General features: G+C 38.6%; 1 protein-coding gene across 2 annotated transcripts in view; it reads left to right on the top strand.

The window, feature by feature from the left end:
• Positions 1-15,000, top strand: part of dcc (DCC netrin 1 receptor) — a 254,731-nt gene that overhangs the window by 193,620 nt on the left and 46,111 nt on the right. The window contains exons 14-19 of one of the 2 annotated variants that reach the window (XM_082171561.1): positions 3,072-3,182; positions 6,120-6,314; positions 9,070-9,165; positions 11,136-11,374; positions 12,210-12,348; positions 13,768-13,875. In XM_082171561.1, coding sequence (XP_082027687.1) covers positions 3,072-3,182; positions 6,120-6,314; positions 9,070-9,165; positions 11,136-11,374; positions 12,210-12,348; positions 13,768-13,875 — 888 coding nt within the window. The remainder of the gene's footprint in view (positions 1-3,071; positions 3,183-6,119; positions 6,315-9,069; positions 9,166-11,135; positions 11,375-12,209; positions 12,349-13,767; positions 13,876-15,000) is intronic. The other variant, XM_082171562.1, reaches the window with a different exon arrangement.

The raw sequence follows: 15,000 nt of genomic DNA, 5'->3' as shown, positions 1-15,000 counted from the left end.
GTTGATATAGCGTAATGACGTAGAAATAGCGTAATGACGTAGAAATAGCGCAATGACGTTGAAATACCGTAATGACGTAGAAATAGCGTAATGACGTAGAAATACCGTAATGATGTAGAAATAGCGTAATGACGTTGAAATAGCGTAATGACGTAGAAATAGCGTAATGATGTAGAAATACCGTAATGATGTAGAAATAGCGTAATGACGTAGAAATAGCATAATGACGCTGAAATAGATGTAGAAATAGCATAATGACGTAGAAATAGCGTAATGACGTAGAAAAAGCGCAATGACGTTGAAATAGCGTAATGACGTAGAAATACCGTAATGACGTAGAAATAGCGCAATGACGTAGAAATAGCGTAATGACGTAGAAATACCGTAATGACGTAGAAATAGCGTAATGACGTAGAAATAGCGCAATGACGTAGAAATAGCGCAATGACGTTGAAATAGCGTAATGACGTAGAAATAGCGTAATGACGTAGAAATACCGTAATGATGTAGAAATAGCGTAATGACGTTGAAATAGCGTAATGACGTAGAAATAGCGTAATGACGTAGAAATAGCGTAATGACGTAGAAATACCGTAATGATGTAGAAATACCGTAATGATGTAGAAATAGCGTAATGACGTAGAAATAGATGTAAAAATAGCATAATGACGTAGAAATAGCGTAATGACGTAGAAATACCGTAATGATGTAGAAATACCGTAATGATGTAGAAATAGCGTAATGACGCTGAAATAGATGTAGAAATAGCATAATGACGTAGAAATAGCGTAATGACGTAGAAATAGCGTAATGATGTAGAAATAGCGTAATGATGTAGAAATAGCATAATGACGTAGAAATAGCGTAATGACGTAGAAATAGCGTAATGATGCTGAAATAGCGTAATGTCATTGAAATACCGTAATGATGTAGAAATAGCATAATGATGTAGAAATAGCGTAATGATGTAGAAATAGCGTAATGACGTAGAAATAGCGTAATGACGTAGAAATACCGTAATGATGTAGAAATACCGTAATGATGTAGAAATAGCGTAATGACGTAGAAATAGCGTAATGACGCTGAAATAGCGAAATGACGTAGAAATAGCGTAATGTCGTTGAAATACCGTAATGACGTAGAAATAGCGTAATGACGTAGAAATAGCGAAATGATGTAGAAATAGCGCAATGTTGTTGAAATACCGTAATGACGTTGAAATAGCGTAATGACGTTGAAATAGCGCAATGACGTAGAAATAGCGCAATGACGTTGAAATAGCGTAATGACGTTGAAATAGCGCAATGACGTAGAAATAGCGCAATGACGTTGAAATAGCGTAATGACGTAGAAATGGCGTAATGACGTAGAAATACCGTAATGATGTAGAAATAGCGTAATGACGTTGAAATAGCGTAATGACGTAGAAATAGCGGAATGACATAGAAATACCGTAATGATGTAGAAATACCGTAATGATGTAGAAATAGCGTAATGACGTAGAAATAGCGTAATGACGCTGAAATAGATGTAGAAATAGCATAATGACGTAGAAATAGCGTAATGACGTAGAAATAGCGTAATGATGTAGAAATAGCATAATGACGTAGAAATAGCGTAATGACGTAGAAATAGCGTAATGACGCTGAAATAGCGTAATGTCATTGAAATACCGTAATGATGTAGAAATAGCATAATGATGTAGAAATAGCGTAATGATGTAGAAATAGCGTAATGACGTAGAAATAGCGTAATGACGTTGAAATACCGTAATGATGTAGAAATACCGTAATGATGTAGAAATAGCGTAATGACGTAGAAATAGCGTAATGACGCTGAAATAGCGAAATGACGTAGAAATAGCGTAATGTCGTTGAAATACCGTAATAACGTAGAAATAGCGAAATGATGTAGAAATAGCGCAATGTTGTTGAAATACCGTTATGACGTAGAAATAGCGTAATGACGTTGAAATAGCGTAATGACGTTGAAATAGCGTAATGACGTAGAAATAGCGTAGTAACGTAGAAATAGCGTAATGACGTAGAAATAGCGTAGTAACGTAGAAATAGCGTAATGATGTAGAAATAGCTTAATAACGTAGAAATAGCGTAATGACGTGTGACGCGCTGAACGAGCGTTCTCCTCATGAATAAAGTGTGGTATAAACGAGTGTCTCGTCCTCCTATAATCCTCCTTTCTCTGCGTGTGTGAAGTGGAGCAGGATAACGGCCCACCAGTGCTGGCTTCAGACTCTCATCCACACACCACTGGTTTTGGGCATTTTTACTGATCAATATAAGCAGCAGCACAACGGCTCATACGCGTATTTACTGCAAATTATGACCAGAAATGCATAAATATTAAGTCTGCTGTTTAAAACAAATAAAGAACTAATGTATGAGAATGTTTATTATACACAAACAGCGGGAAACTCTGTATATTGTGCGCATGTCAAAAATATATCCCGATTTGAAGCTTGTGACATATAAACGCACACATCAACCCGATCACATGTTTAGCGTAACACTACATTGAGATTCATCAATCGGAATGAATTCAGTGCAATTGAAACAAAAGTTGTGCATGTAAACGTAGCCATTGTTTTTTAGTCCTGATTCTATGCATGTTTAAGAAGTCAACACACGATGCATCACATCACACCGGATTTGTCGTCCTTCGGGACTTTGGGAAGCGCAGATGTGTGTTTGTTTGAATAGGATTTCTGAATTTATTGGAAAATCATATTCATTTCCATTATTCCCTTGATGGATATCTCGCTAAGTTGCTATTTCCGAAGGGATTAATTTCACAGTGCCGTTGGAGTGTGTTATGCTAATTCCCAACACTCCGGGGTATTCAGGGATGACAGCACCCTACTATCATAATTGCGTTTTTTTATCTTTACACATGATGGAAATGCATCCTGATCTGTTTAGATGAGGTTTGGAGACCTTGTTTACCTCGCCGCCTTCACTGATTGCTGTTTACTAATTAGAATCGCAAATAATAATCACACACACACCTTATTTTCTTTTCCTGACTCCCGCTCTTTGTTTATTGTGTGACAGGGTTGGAGAAAGGCAGCCAGTACAGCTTCCAAGTGGCAGCGATGACGGTGAATGGCACGGGTCCCAGCAGCGAGTGGCACACAGCCGAGACCCCAGAGAACGACCTGGACGGTGAATATGAATATGAATATGAATATGCAGACGCACAATGCAGCACAATTTAGGGCAGCTTAAACCGGTCGAGGTGTTTAGGTCGGAGTGTTTTGATGGTTTTTAAGGAGACCAGTACTAGTAGCGATGGGTGCTTTGGAAACACTGCTTCGGGAAGCTTTGAAAAGCTTTATGACACACTGTCATAATTATGAGATAAAAAGTTGAAATATTTAGATAAAAATCTAAATTATGACATACTACGTCATAATTATGAGATAAAAAGTGGAAAGTTTTAGATATGGCACGGGTCCCAGGAGCGAGTGGCACACGGCCGAGACCCCGAAGAACGACCTGGACGGTGAATATGAATATGAATATGCAGACGCACAATTTGGGGCAGCTTGAAGCGGTCGAGGTGTTTCAGTCAGAGTGTTTTGATGGTTTTTAAGGAGTCCAGTACTAGTAAGTAGTGATGGGTGCTTTGGAAACACTGCTTCGTGAAGCTTTGAAACCTTTATGACACACTGTCATAATTATGAGATAAAAAGTTGAAAATGTGAGATAAAAACTTGACATTATGACACTAAGTCATAATTTTGAGAAAAAAAAGTTGAAATTGAGATATAAATTCAAAATTATGACACTGTCATAATTATGATATAAAAATCTGAAATTGTAAGATAAAATGTCAAAAATTGACTAAATATGATAACGAAATTATTACATACTAACTCATAATTTTGAAAGTTAAAAAGTAAAAATTATGACATAAGTCCATAGAAAGAGGAAATTAAGAAGAAATTGTCATTGTTTTTGTTTTCTTTGCGAGGAATGTCTCGAGAGCAAATGTTCCAGGATGAGTTTGACCGTGTAACCGGCCTAGAAATGTCTGGTTCCCTAGAGAGTGTGTTTCTGTTGACTCAGTGTGTGGATTGAGACGTGGCCACAGAAGAGGCTTTTTCAGAGGAGTGTGTAGTGAGCAAACGTTCCAGGATGAGTTTGATAATGTAATAATAATACCTGGGCAAGAGGAAGCGGTTTAAGCAGAGAATCGACACGTTTGGCTTCAGTTCGGCTGAGTTTCGGCTGAACAGGCGGAGACTGTGAAAGTTATAAGCACATCATTCGGCATGTAATAGATGAAGATGTATTTGACATTTGCAATATCTTTTAAAAAAAAAGTGGAAAGTGTGAGAAAAATTCAAAACTATGATAGTCATAATTGAGATAAAAAGTTACAATTATGAGATAAAAAGTAAAAAAATGACAAACTAAATTGTAATTATGAGATAAAAAAGTTGAAATTATGAGATGTTTTCAAATTATGACAGTATTTGATATTTACAATATATTGTTTTAAAAATGGAAAGTGTGAGGCAAAAATTCAAAGTTATGATAGTCATAATTGAGATAAAAAGTTTAAATTATTAGATAAAAAGTAAAAAATTGACAAACTAAATCGTAATTATGAGATAAAAAAGTTGAAATTATGAGATACGTTTTCAAAATAATGACACAAATATGAGATAAAATATTGAAATTATGAGATAAAAAGTTGAAATTGTAAAAAGTGACACGGTTTAAGCAGAGAATTGTTACGTTTGGCTTCAGTTTGGCTGAGTTTCGGCTGAACAGGCGGAGACTGTGAAAGTTATAAGCACATCATTCGGCATGTAATAGATGAAGAATAGAAGATATTGCAAATTTGACATTTGCAATATCTTAAAAAAAAGTGGAAAGTGTGAGAAAAATTCAAAACTATGATAGTCATAATTGAGATAAAAAGTTACAATTATGAGATAAAAAGTAAAAAATTGACAAACTAAATTGTAATTATGAGATAAAGTTGAAATTATGAGATACGTTTTCAAAATTATGACAGTATTTGACATTTACAATATCTTTAAAAAAATGAAAGTGTGAGACAAAAATTCAAAACTATGATAGTCATAATTGAGATAAAAAGTTTAAGTTGTGAGATAAAAAGTCAAAATTTTGACATACTTAGTAATAATTATAAGATAAAAGGTTTAAAGTATGAGATCTATCTATCTATCTATCTATCTATCTATCTATCTATCTATCTATGTATAATCCAGCCATCCATCCATCTATCCGAAAGTTAAAAGCCCATCATTCTGCATATAATAGATGATGTATTTGAACAGGCAGAGACTTTGAAAGTTAAAAGCACATCATTCTGCATATAATAGATGTAGATGTGTTTGACATTTACAATATCTTTCAGCTCGACGCAGAGCTCCTGAATCGTCTGTTCTAATGCAACGCTTTGAAGACTTTGTTCTGCTTGAGAATGTCAGCTTTGAACGAGTCTTGTTTCTCCTGCGGATCAAGCGTGTGGTTCAGGTTTGATCAGGACCTGGTGGAGCTTCTCTGTGGTTCCCAATAACAGCCTGAGGGAGAGAGAGTTACGAGAGCGAGGCTTGATGTGGGAGAACACACACACACACACACTCTTGTACATCTATCTTTATGAGGACATTCATTGACACAATGCAATCTCTAGCCGCTTACCATAACCTTACCCATCACAACTAAGTGCCTAACCCGACCCCTGACCCTAAACCGACCCTTAACCTCATTATAACCTTATCCCTGAAACCAAGTCTTGACCCTCAAACAGGCTCTCAGAGACTGAGGACCGGCCAACATGTCCTCACTTTACTCTCTCTGTCCTCACTCCAGTGGTCTAACACTCAAACTGGTCCTCACAGAGATAGTTGTACAAGTACACACACACACACACACACACACACACACCGGGAGTGTGTGGCGAGCTGCATAAACTCTGAAGAAAATTATTTACAAAGCAGAAACTACCAGAATGAGAAAGATAATCAGAGGACTGATCTATCCATCGTTCTATCTATCCATCCATCCATCCATCCATCTATTGATCTCTCTTCCACCTCTCCTGTGTCGTGTGTGCTGTAGAGACCCAGGTCCCGAACCAGCCGAGCTCTCTGCACGTGCGTCCGCTGCCCAACAGCATCATCATGAGCTGGACCCCCCCGCTGAACCCCAACATCCTCGTGCGCGGCTACATCATCGGCTACGGCGTCGGCAGCCCGTACGCGGAGACCGTCCGAGTCGACAGCAAGCAGCGCTACTACTCCATCGAGAACCTCGGTGAGTGAGAACACACACACACACACACACACACACACACATGAACATCATACGGTCAGATGATGAGTACAGTCAGTCACAGGCGATCCACACACCAGTCCAGAAGTGTGGTAATGCAGTGCTGTTTGCTAACCGCCACCGCAGGAGAAAGAGCAAAAGAAGAAGAGATGATCTACGACAGCCTAAACAACACTGCGTCTCAGTTCAGAAGAGTAGACCAGCTTTAGGACACACTATCCCGTCATACAGTAACGTCTTTAACAGTTACTCTCTGTGACAGTAAACTGACCTGTCAATCATCTCGTCATAAAATCCTCCACATTTCCTCCCGTATCGGACAGAAATGCAGAATCTCGTTGATCTGCAGTCGCGGGTCTGAGTCACGCAGACTCTCCTCATATTAATGCATTTAAAAGTTAATGGCCAAACGGATCTTTATTAAAGTCCATGTTGTTCTTGCAGATGAAATATAACACGGATAACATTAATAAATATTTTTTTCTATCAGGTTAAACTTTGATTAGTCACTCAAACCGTTATCTAAACCTCTCACCGTCGGTTGTGCATATCCGCCATGTTTGTAGTTTTTTAACACTCTTTACTCGTGTTTGTAGTTCCTTCTCCAAAGCGCAATGGATTGTGGGTAATAATAGCCGTTATAGTCCACCGGAATTAGATCATTCGGGACTTCTGACACACTCTTTTCAGCACACACTGCTTTGGGACACACTTGTTCTAATCTCACACACTGTTGAGTGTGGATCATGTGGACAGTGAGACGCAGACTGAGATTCGGTTGATTCTCCTCAAACTTCACGGAAAGGAAGCCGGGACGCAGAAAGCATCGTCCTGTTTTCCTTATTTTACAAAAGCCCAATGTTTTGTGTGACTTCTGTGTAGCGTTACACCCCTGTCATGTTCTCATGCTGTGTGTGTTGAGGTGTAAATATTTCATTTATATCATTCATTATAGATCATTGATCACATGGAGCAGAGATAGTGAAATCTGAGCCGTTCATCAACATATTATTATCTGCACTAAACAAACATATCCTGTTCTTCCTCAGTGTTTCCAGCACAAACATCTGAACATTCTCACATCAGGACACACTTACTGGAGAAGAAGCAATGACTGAAGATATTAAGTCTTGATTAATAAAAAATTTATCAAAATGAGTGAGTTTGAGTTTAAAACAAGAACTAATATCTGCCAATGGAGTCAGAACAATAATCTCAATTCAAAGGGAGACAAGATTATTTTTCTGACTCCACTGGCAGACATTAGTTCTTGTTTTAAACTCAAACTCACTTCATTTTAATGCATTTTTCATTAATCAAGTCTTAATATCTTCAGTCATTGCTTCTTCTCCAGTAAATGTGTCCTGATGTGAGAATGTTCAGATATTAGAGCTGGAGAACGAGACAGAAACACTGAGGAAGAACGTGTGTGTGTGTGTGTGTGTGTGTGTGTGTGTGTGTGTGTGTGTGTGTGTGTGTGTGTGTGTGTGTGTGTGTGTGTGTGTGTGTGTGTGTGTGTGTGTGTGTGTGTGAACGCTGTGATTCCTTACAAAAGTGAATGAAATGAAATGTAATTTTAAATTGGCTTCCCGTTTGTTTATTCATTACTAAGAATATAATGTTTCATTTATAAGGCGACTAATATGAAAACAAATGAGGTGTGAATTGGATTTCGTCTGCGGTCGCACGTCAAAAGACGCAACGACAAATCGCAGATTTTAATATTCATGAGAAGGTGCGGCTAGTTCACGATCATGAATCCTTAATGAGAGTTTGTTCAAGATCAAACACGCTCACATGTGTTCATGTTTTATTTCTTCTATTTCTCTGTGATTTACCCAGAGTTTATGAGTTCAGTAAAGCTGTGGTGTCGTCGAGCCGCTGGATCTGCAGGAATATGCTGTTCTTACTCAGTGTTTGTGTCTGGTTTCCAGTCCAAATATCTAAACATTCATAAATCAAGATGCGTTTACTAGAGGAGTAAAATGCCATTGGATATTATGCCTTGTTTTCTGGAGAAATAAATCAAAATGAAGAGAGTTGTTGCTTATTAAAAGCAAAGATAGATTATTAAACATGATTATTTTTCTTTCCCCATTGACAGATAATTTTGCCTGTTTTAAGCAAAAACTCACTTCATTATGATTTTTTTCCCCAGAAAACAATTATGGCATTTTACCCCTCTAGTAAATGCATCTTGATTTAAGAATGTTTAGATATTTGGACTGGAAACCAGACACAAACACTGAGTAAGAACAGCATGTTTTGCCGTGTGGAGAAAATCTCTTTTGTCCTCGGAGCGTTAAAGTCTTTCTGCTCTCCTTTTACCTCCGTTCTGGGCAGAAATAAGGCCACGTCCTTATCAATATTTCACATGAAATCCACAGGTTGCCATGGCAGCGATATTGAACCCAGTCTGGCTGTCCAGAAGGAAAAGGAGAAACAAATGGAAAGAGGAAAAAAGAGCATCTTCTGTTTCTTTGTTCAGGGATTTCAACAGTCATGAAAACATCTTTCAAAGCCTCGATCAGAGACACCTCTGCATTAACCTCATGTGCAGATGTTCATCAGTCTTGATTTGTTTGGCGGTATTTTAAATGTTTGAAGTGTCAGGTGTACCGGTGTAAAGTGTGTGTGTGTGTGTGTGTGTGTGTGTGTGTGTGTGTGTGTGTGTGTGTGTGTGTGTGTGTGTGTGTGTGTGTGTGTGTGTGTGTGTGTGTGTGTGTGTGTGTTTCAGAGCCCAGCTCTCATTACGTGATCTCCCTGAAGGCCTTCAATAACGCAGGAGAAGGAGTTCCTCTGTACGAGAGCGCCGTCACCAGATCCATGTCCGGTGCGTCACACTTCATATCATTCTAGATGTGTGATTATAGTCATGTTCCCGTATATATGATCATAATCCTTCAGTTTCAGCTGGAGAAACATCTCAGGAGATATTCAACCTGTGTCTTCATATTTATGTTCAGTACACTCTCAGAAAACAAAGTACAAAAGCTGTCACTGTGGCGTACACCTTTTCAAAAACTACACCTTTGTACCAAAAGTGTGCATATTAGTACCAATAGTGCACATATTAGTACCCGTCTGAAGGGTTCTGTCCCAGTGACAGCTTTTGTACCTTTTTTTCTGAGAGTGTATTTGCAGTAATAACTTTATCTGGAAAATAACTTTATTCTAGAGTTCCTGTAAAGCTAAACACTCTCTGTTACTGAAATCTCCTGTTATCACTGTAAAGCTGCTGTGAATCTATACTGTTAAAGCGCTGTATAAATGAAGGAGACTCGACTGTACTACACAATACTATGAAATGAACAAACATTTTATTAACGTTGCTGGAAGAACCTTGAGAGAACCTCCTGACTTCTGTGAAGGGTTAGCTGTGGAAAGCTGTCCTGTTAGTGGGTCTGAAGTAGTTCAGTCTGTGCTTTATCTGATCATATCAGTGACGGACTCATACATCTGAGCTGATGATGATGGATGAGTGATAGAGAGTTTTGTGTTCTTGTTTCTGGACTGACTGTCTTCCTCTGTGGACTGTAGATTTATCCTCTTTACTCGGTGAATCTCACGACTACACTCATATTTCACCACAGAATCAACACAAACTCATAAACTAGATTTAGCATGAAGAAATTAAGCTCATTTTGGTGCATATTTCACACAAAACTGTCTTTCACACTGCAGTGATGTTCTTCCTCAGTGTTTCTCCAGCACTAATATCTCAACATTCTCACATCAAGACACATTTACTGGAGAAGAAGAACAACGACTGAAGATATTAAGACTTGATTAATGAAAAATGAAGGGAGTTTGTGCTTAAAATTGGAGTCCAATGGAATCAGAAAAATATGGTTTTCACTTTGAATTAAGATTATTTTTCTGACTCCATTGAAATATCTTCATTCATGTTGTTTCTCCAGTAAATGTATGGAAAACGAGACAGAAGAACATGTTGTATTGCATGCATTAGTTTAGTCAGCGTGAAGTAAATGAAACATGAATACTATCATGATGTATATTTATAAATGTTCTTTACAACATAAATGACGGTTATGAGTAATGTAGGATCTTGCTGAAATATGTGTGCTGAGATTCACCCTGTGCACTAAAAACTGGTAACCTTAAAACACATACATTTCTCAGTTAATTGCTGAGAAACCGCTAGTAACACATTGAAATAAACATGACATGTTTGATAGAGTAACATCTGAATGATCTGGTCCAGTATACTGCTAACATCTGAATGATCTGGACCAGTAAACTGCTAACATCTGAATGATCTGGTCCAGTATACTGCTAACATCTGAATGATCTGGACCAGTAAACTGCTAACATCTGAATGATCTGGACCAGTAAACTGCTAACATCTGAATGATCTGGACCAGTAAACTGCTAACATCTGAATGATCTGGACCAGTAAACTGCTAACATCTGAATGATCTGGTCCAGTATACTGCTAACATCTGAATGATCTGGTCCAGTACACTGCTAACATCTGAATGATCTGGTCCAGTACACTGCTAACATCTGAATGATCTGGTCCAGTATACTGCTAAATCATCCTCATCAGGAGAACTCATTCTGAGGGATTCATCAGGAATAGATAACTTCAGGATACCAGTTTTCCTCTTCTAAACGTCCCTCTCTAGATCTCAATGTTCTGCTTTTGTCTCTCTCTGTCACTCCATTCTCCCTCCTTTATTCCTCCGCTCCGCTTTCATCTCTGGTCACTTATGATTTATGACCTGCATAACCCTGATCTCTCACACACACACACACACACACACACACACACACACACAGACCCCTCAGACCCGTCCGATGACGATCTCTTCCATCTGTTTGATAAATTCCCCACCCCTGTCCCAGACACCTCCACTCCCATGATTCCTCCTGTAGGGGTTCAGGCCGTGCCGCTCACGTCAGACTCGGTGCGGGTAAGTTGGGCCGACAACTCCATTCCCAAAAACCAGAAGTCGCCGGAAGTGCGTTACTACTCCGTCAAGTGGAAGACCAGCCACTCCACCAGCGGGAAATACAAGGTGAATACCGGGATACCGCGGTGAACTGATTTAGGAATTAGCCGGGACACAGGAAAATAAATATTGTGATTTTAACGGTAAAATACAGTAAAATACTACGGTGAAAAAACTGTTCATTGGTTTACAGAAAGTTTCCGCACTATATTCGGTGATCTAACTGTACATTTAATGTAATTTTACAGTAAATCTGTTAAATTTACAGTTTTGGAAGTGAAAAAGAACAAGTTATTGTATAATTTACAGTGAAAAACCGTAAATGTTCATTCCCACAATTCCCTGCGTGACACTTCACATCTGATGTATTGTTGTTGAAATAACTGTTTCTTCATAGGGTTTATGTTACATTTAATGTTGTTAAATTAGTGTTCAACGTGTGTGTAGTGTGTGTGTAGTGTGTGTGTGAGTGACACTGTCGTGTGTGTGCAGTGTGTGTGTGTGTGTGACACTGTACAGCTTCTGTATATTAGTATTAACTCTCTTGTGGAAAAGCTGCTTGTGATGATCATGTGACTCTCATCTCCACTGTGATTGGTTGATGTCGTACAATATGTATATACTTCAATATATCTGTAAATTAACATTATATCAGATAGTGAAATACAGTTTTTTACTGTAAATGTAAGTTAAGTCTGTAAAACCTCAAATGTTGCTCCCGTATTTTTTACAGTAAATTTTAAGCTGTTTTTTTACCGTACGTTTTCTTTACAGTGTATCATAATATACAACCTTAGTGTCAGATCAGACCTTTTTTGTGTGAGATATTACAGAGAATGGTCTTGACCGTGTGTGTGTGTGTGTGTGTGTGTGTGTGTGTGTGTGTGTGTGTGTGTGTCAGTCGGCTGATACGACGGCTCTCAGTCACACCGTCACGGCTCTGAAGCCCAACACCATGTACGAGTTTTCTGTAATGGTGACCAAAGGCCGCAAGTCCAGCACATGGAGTATGACAGCGCACGCCACCACCTATGAAGCAGGTACACACACACACACACACACACACACACACACACACACACACTCTCTCTCACACACACACACACACACACACACACACACTCTCTCTCTCACACACACACACACACACACACACACACACACACACACACACTCTCTCTCTCTCTCTCACACACACACACAGACACACACACACACACACACTCTCTCTCTCACACACACTCTCTCTCTCTCACACACACACACACACACACACACTCTCTCTCACACACACTCTCTCTCTCTCTCACACACACACACACACTCTGCTTATACGCTGCAGAATAATCCACCCTTGCATCGAGTCCATCAGGATCCAGCTGAGAATAGTCAGATGGACTGAAGCAGTTTTCAGGTTTTTCACTAAATTTCCAGCAAAAAAAAATATTATTTTAGCCATAAATAACTATCATGGAATTATTGATACTGTAAGAAACTGGTGTCAATGAGTTAATAAGTTAATAAGAACTGATAAGAATGTAAATGTGTGTCCCTTGAAATGCAATGTAAGTCTCTTTGGATAACAGCGTCTGCCAACTGTGGAAATGCTAATAATTAAATAAATCATAAAAATGTCAAATTAAAAATAATAAATCCTTTAAAAATAAAATCTATCAAAATAAAACTTCATACATACTAAAACTTTAATAAGAAAAATGTCAAATTAAAATGAAAACATAATTTTAAAATAAAAAATTAAACACTGTTTTCCCCTGCATGTCATGTGACCACTAGCAGACAGCCATCGAGAACATGTGAATGTGTTGGTAAATTATTGAATTATTATTAAAAAATAATAAGGGGTTCAGCTGACAGATTAAGGTATAATTACTCAGGCGTTTATGACATGACTCACACTGTGTTCGTGACACACACACTCCTGCATAAACACACTTCTTCACCATACACACGGTTATCACTGAACACATTAGACGTGCGATCACACACTCAGTGCCTGTTAATTACACTGTTTAATTAGTGCTGGAAATACAGCCAGAACTGCTAATGCTGCTCTTACTCAGTGTTTCTGTCCCGTTTCCAGTCCAAACATCGAAACATTCTTAAATCAAGATGCATTTACTAGAGGAGTAATATGACATAAGATATTAAATTAATCTTGTTTCTGTTTGAATTAACATTATTTTTCTTTCCCCATTGGCAGATCATTTTGCTTGTTTTAAGCAACAACTCACTTCATTTTGATTAATTCCCCCGGAAAACAAGACATAATATCGTATGGTATTTCACTCCTCTAGTAAATGCATCTTGATTTAAGAATGTTTAGATATTTGGACTGGAAACCAGACAGAAACACTGAGTAAGAACAGCATGTTTGCAGTGTTCTGAAGTCACAGACATCAAGTGTGAAAGCACAAAATCTCTCTCTTTCTATTGGTCAGCGCCAAGCTCCGCCCCTAAGGACCTGACTGTGATTGGCCGAGAGGGAAGACCGCGAGCCATTCTGATTAGCTGGCAGCCGCCGCTGGAGGCCAACGGGCGAATCACAGGTGAGAAGCTCAAACTCAAGTCCCGAAAATCCACTTTATTCAAAGGGAAACAAGACTATTTTTCAGACTCCACTGGCAGATCTTAGTTCTTGTTTTAAGCACAAACTCGTCATTAATCTGAATATCTTCAGCTTCTCCAGTAAAAAAGGCCACTGTTGCCTTTGGCTTGCTCAGTTGGGGATATTTTGGGGATATTAATCTAATTTTAACAATCAATAAATTCCTCTTGAAACAAACTTTGTTGTATTATTTTAATTTAATACTGTGAAGCTGCTTTGATAAAATCTGTATTGTGAAAAGCGCTATACAAATAAACTTGACTTGACTTGACTTAAATGTATCTTGGTTTAACCCTCTGGAGCTCTTCATCATTTCTGACCGAAAAAAATTGAATTATTTCATCGGAATGGTAGGAAACTTTGTAAAGGTTTTGGCTCTTGCTGTGTGAACACACAATAATCATGGCCATGACTGGAACAGGTTTAATGGTCCTGATAACAATAGTCACACTTGAGCTCCTCGCGGTCAGAAATGACGCATTGGAAATGAATGAGAGACGAGTTTCCTCTAGTGGAAGCGTTTGGTACTGCAGAGTTTCCTCTAGTGGAAGCGTTTGGTACTGCAGAGTTTCCTCTAGTGGAAGCGTTTGGTACTGCAGAGTTTCCTCTAGTGGAAGCGTTTGGTACTGCAGAGTGTCCTCTAGTGGAAGCGTTTGGTACTGCAGAGTTTCCTCTAGTGGAAGCGTTTGGTACTGCAGAGTTTCCTCTAGTGGAAGCGTTTGGTACTGCAGAGTTTCCTCTAGTGGAAGCGTTTGGTACTGCAGAGTTTCCTCTAGTGGAAGCGTTTGGTACTGCAGAGTTTCCTCTAGTGGAAGCGTTTGGTACTGCAGCCGAACAACATCTCACTGAGAGATCAGCTTTGGAGATATCAACCTCACATTTGAACACAACTTGTTTAGATTTATGGCTTTGATTTTCTTGCAGTTTTAGAGTAAAACATGTTTTTGAAAATATATTTTTCATATACCAATTTAAATTTTGCACATTTTTCAAAAAATTCTGTAACTTTTTTTAAGTTCACTTTTTAAAAACGTTCAGTTTTCATCAATAATCTGCCAAGTGTCGT

The sequence above is a fragment of the Leuciscus leuciscus genome, assembly GCF_965113295.1.
Source record: "Leuciscus leuciscus genome assembly, chromosome: 5".
NCBI classification, from domain to species: Eukaryota; Metazoa; Chordata; class Actinopteri; order Cypriniformes; family Leuciscidae; genus Leuciscus; species Leuciscus leuciscus.
This window is presented reverse-complemented; position numbering and strand designations above follow the sequence as displayed.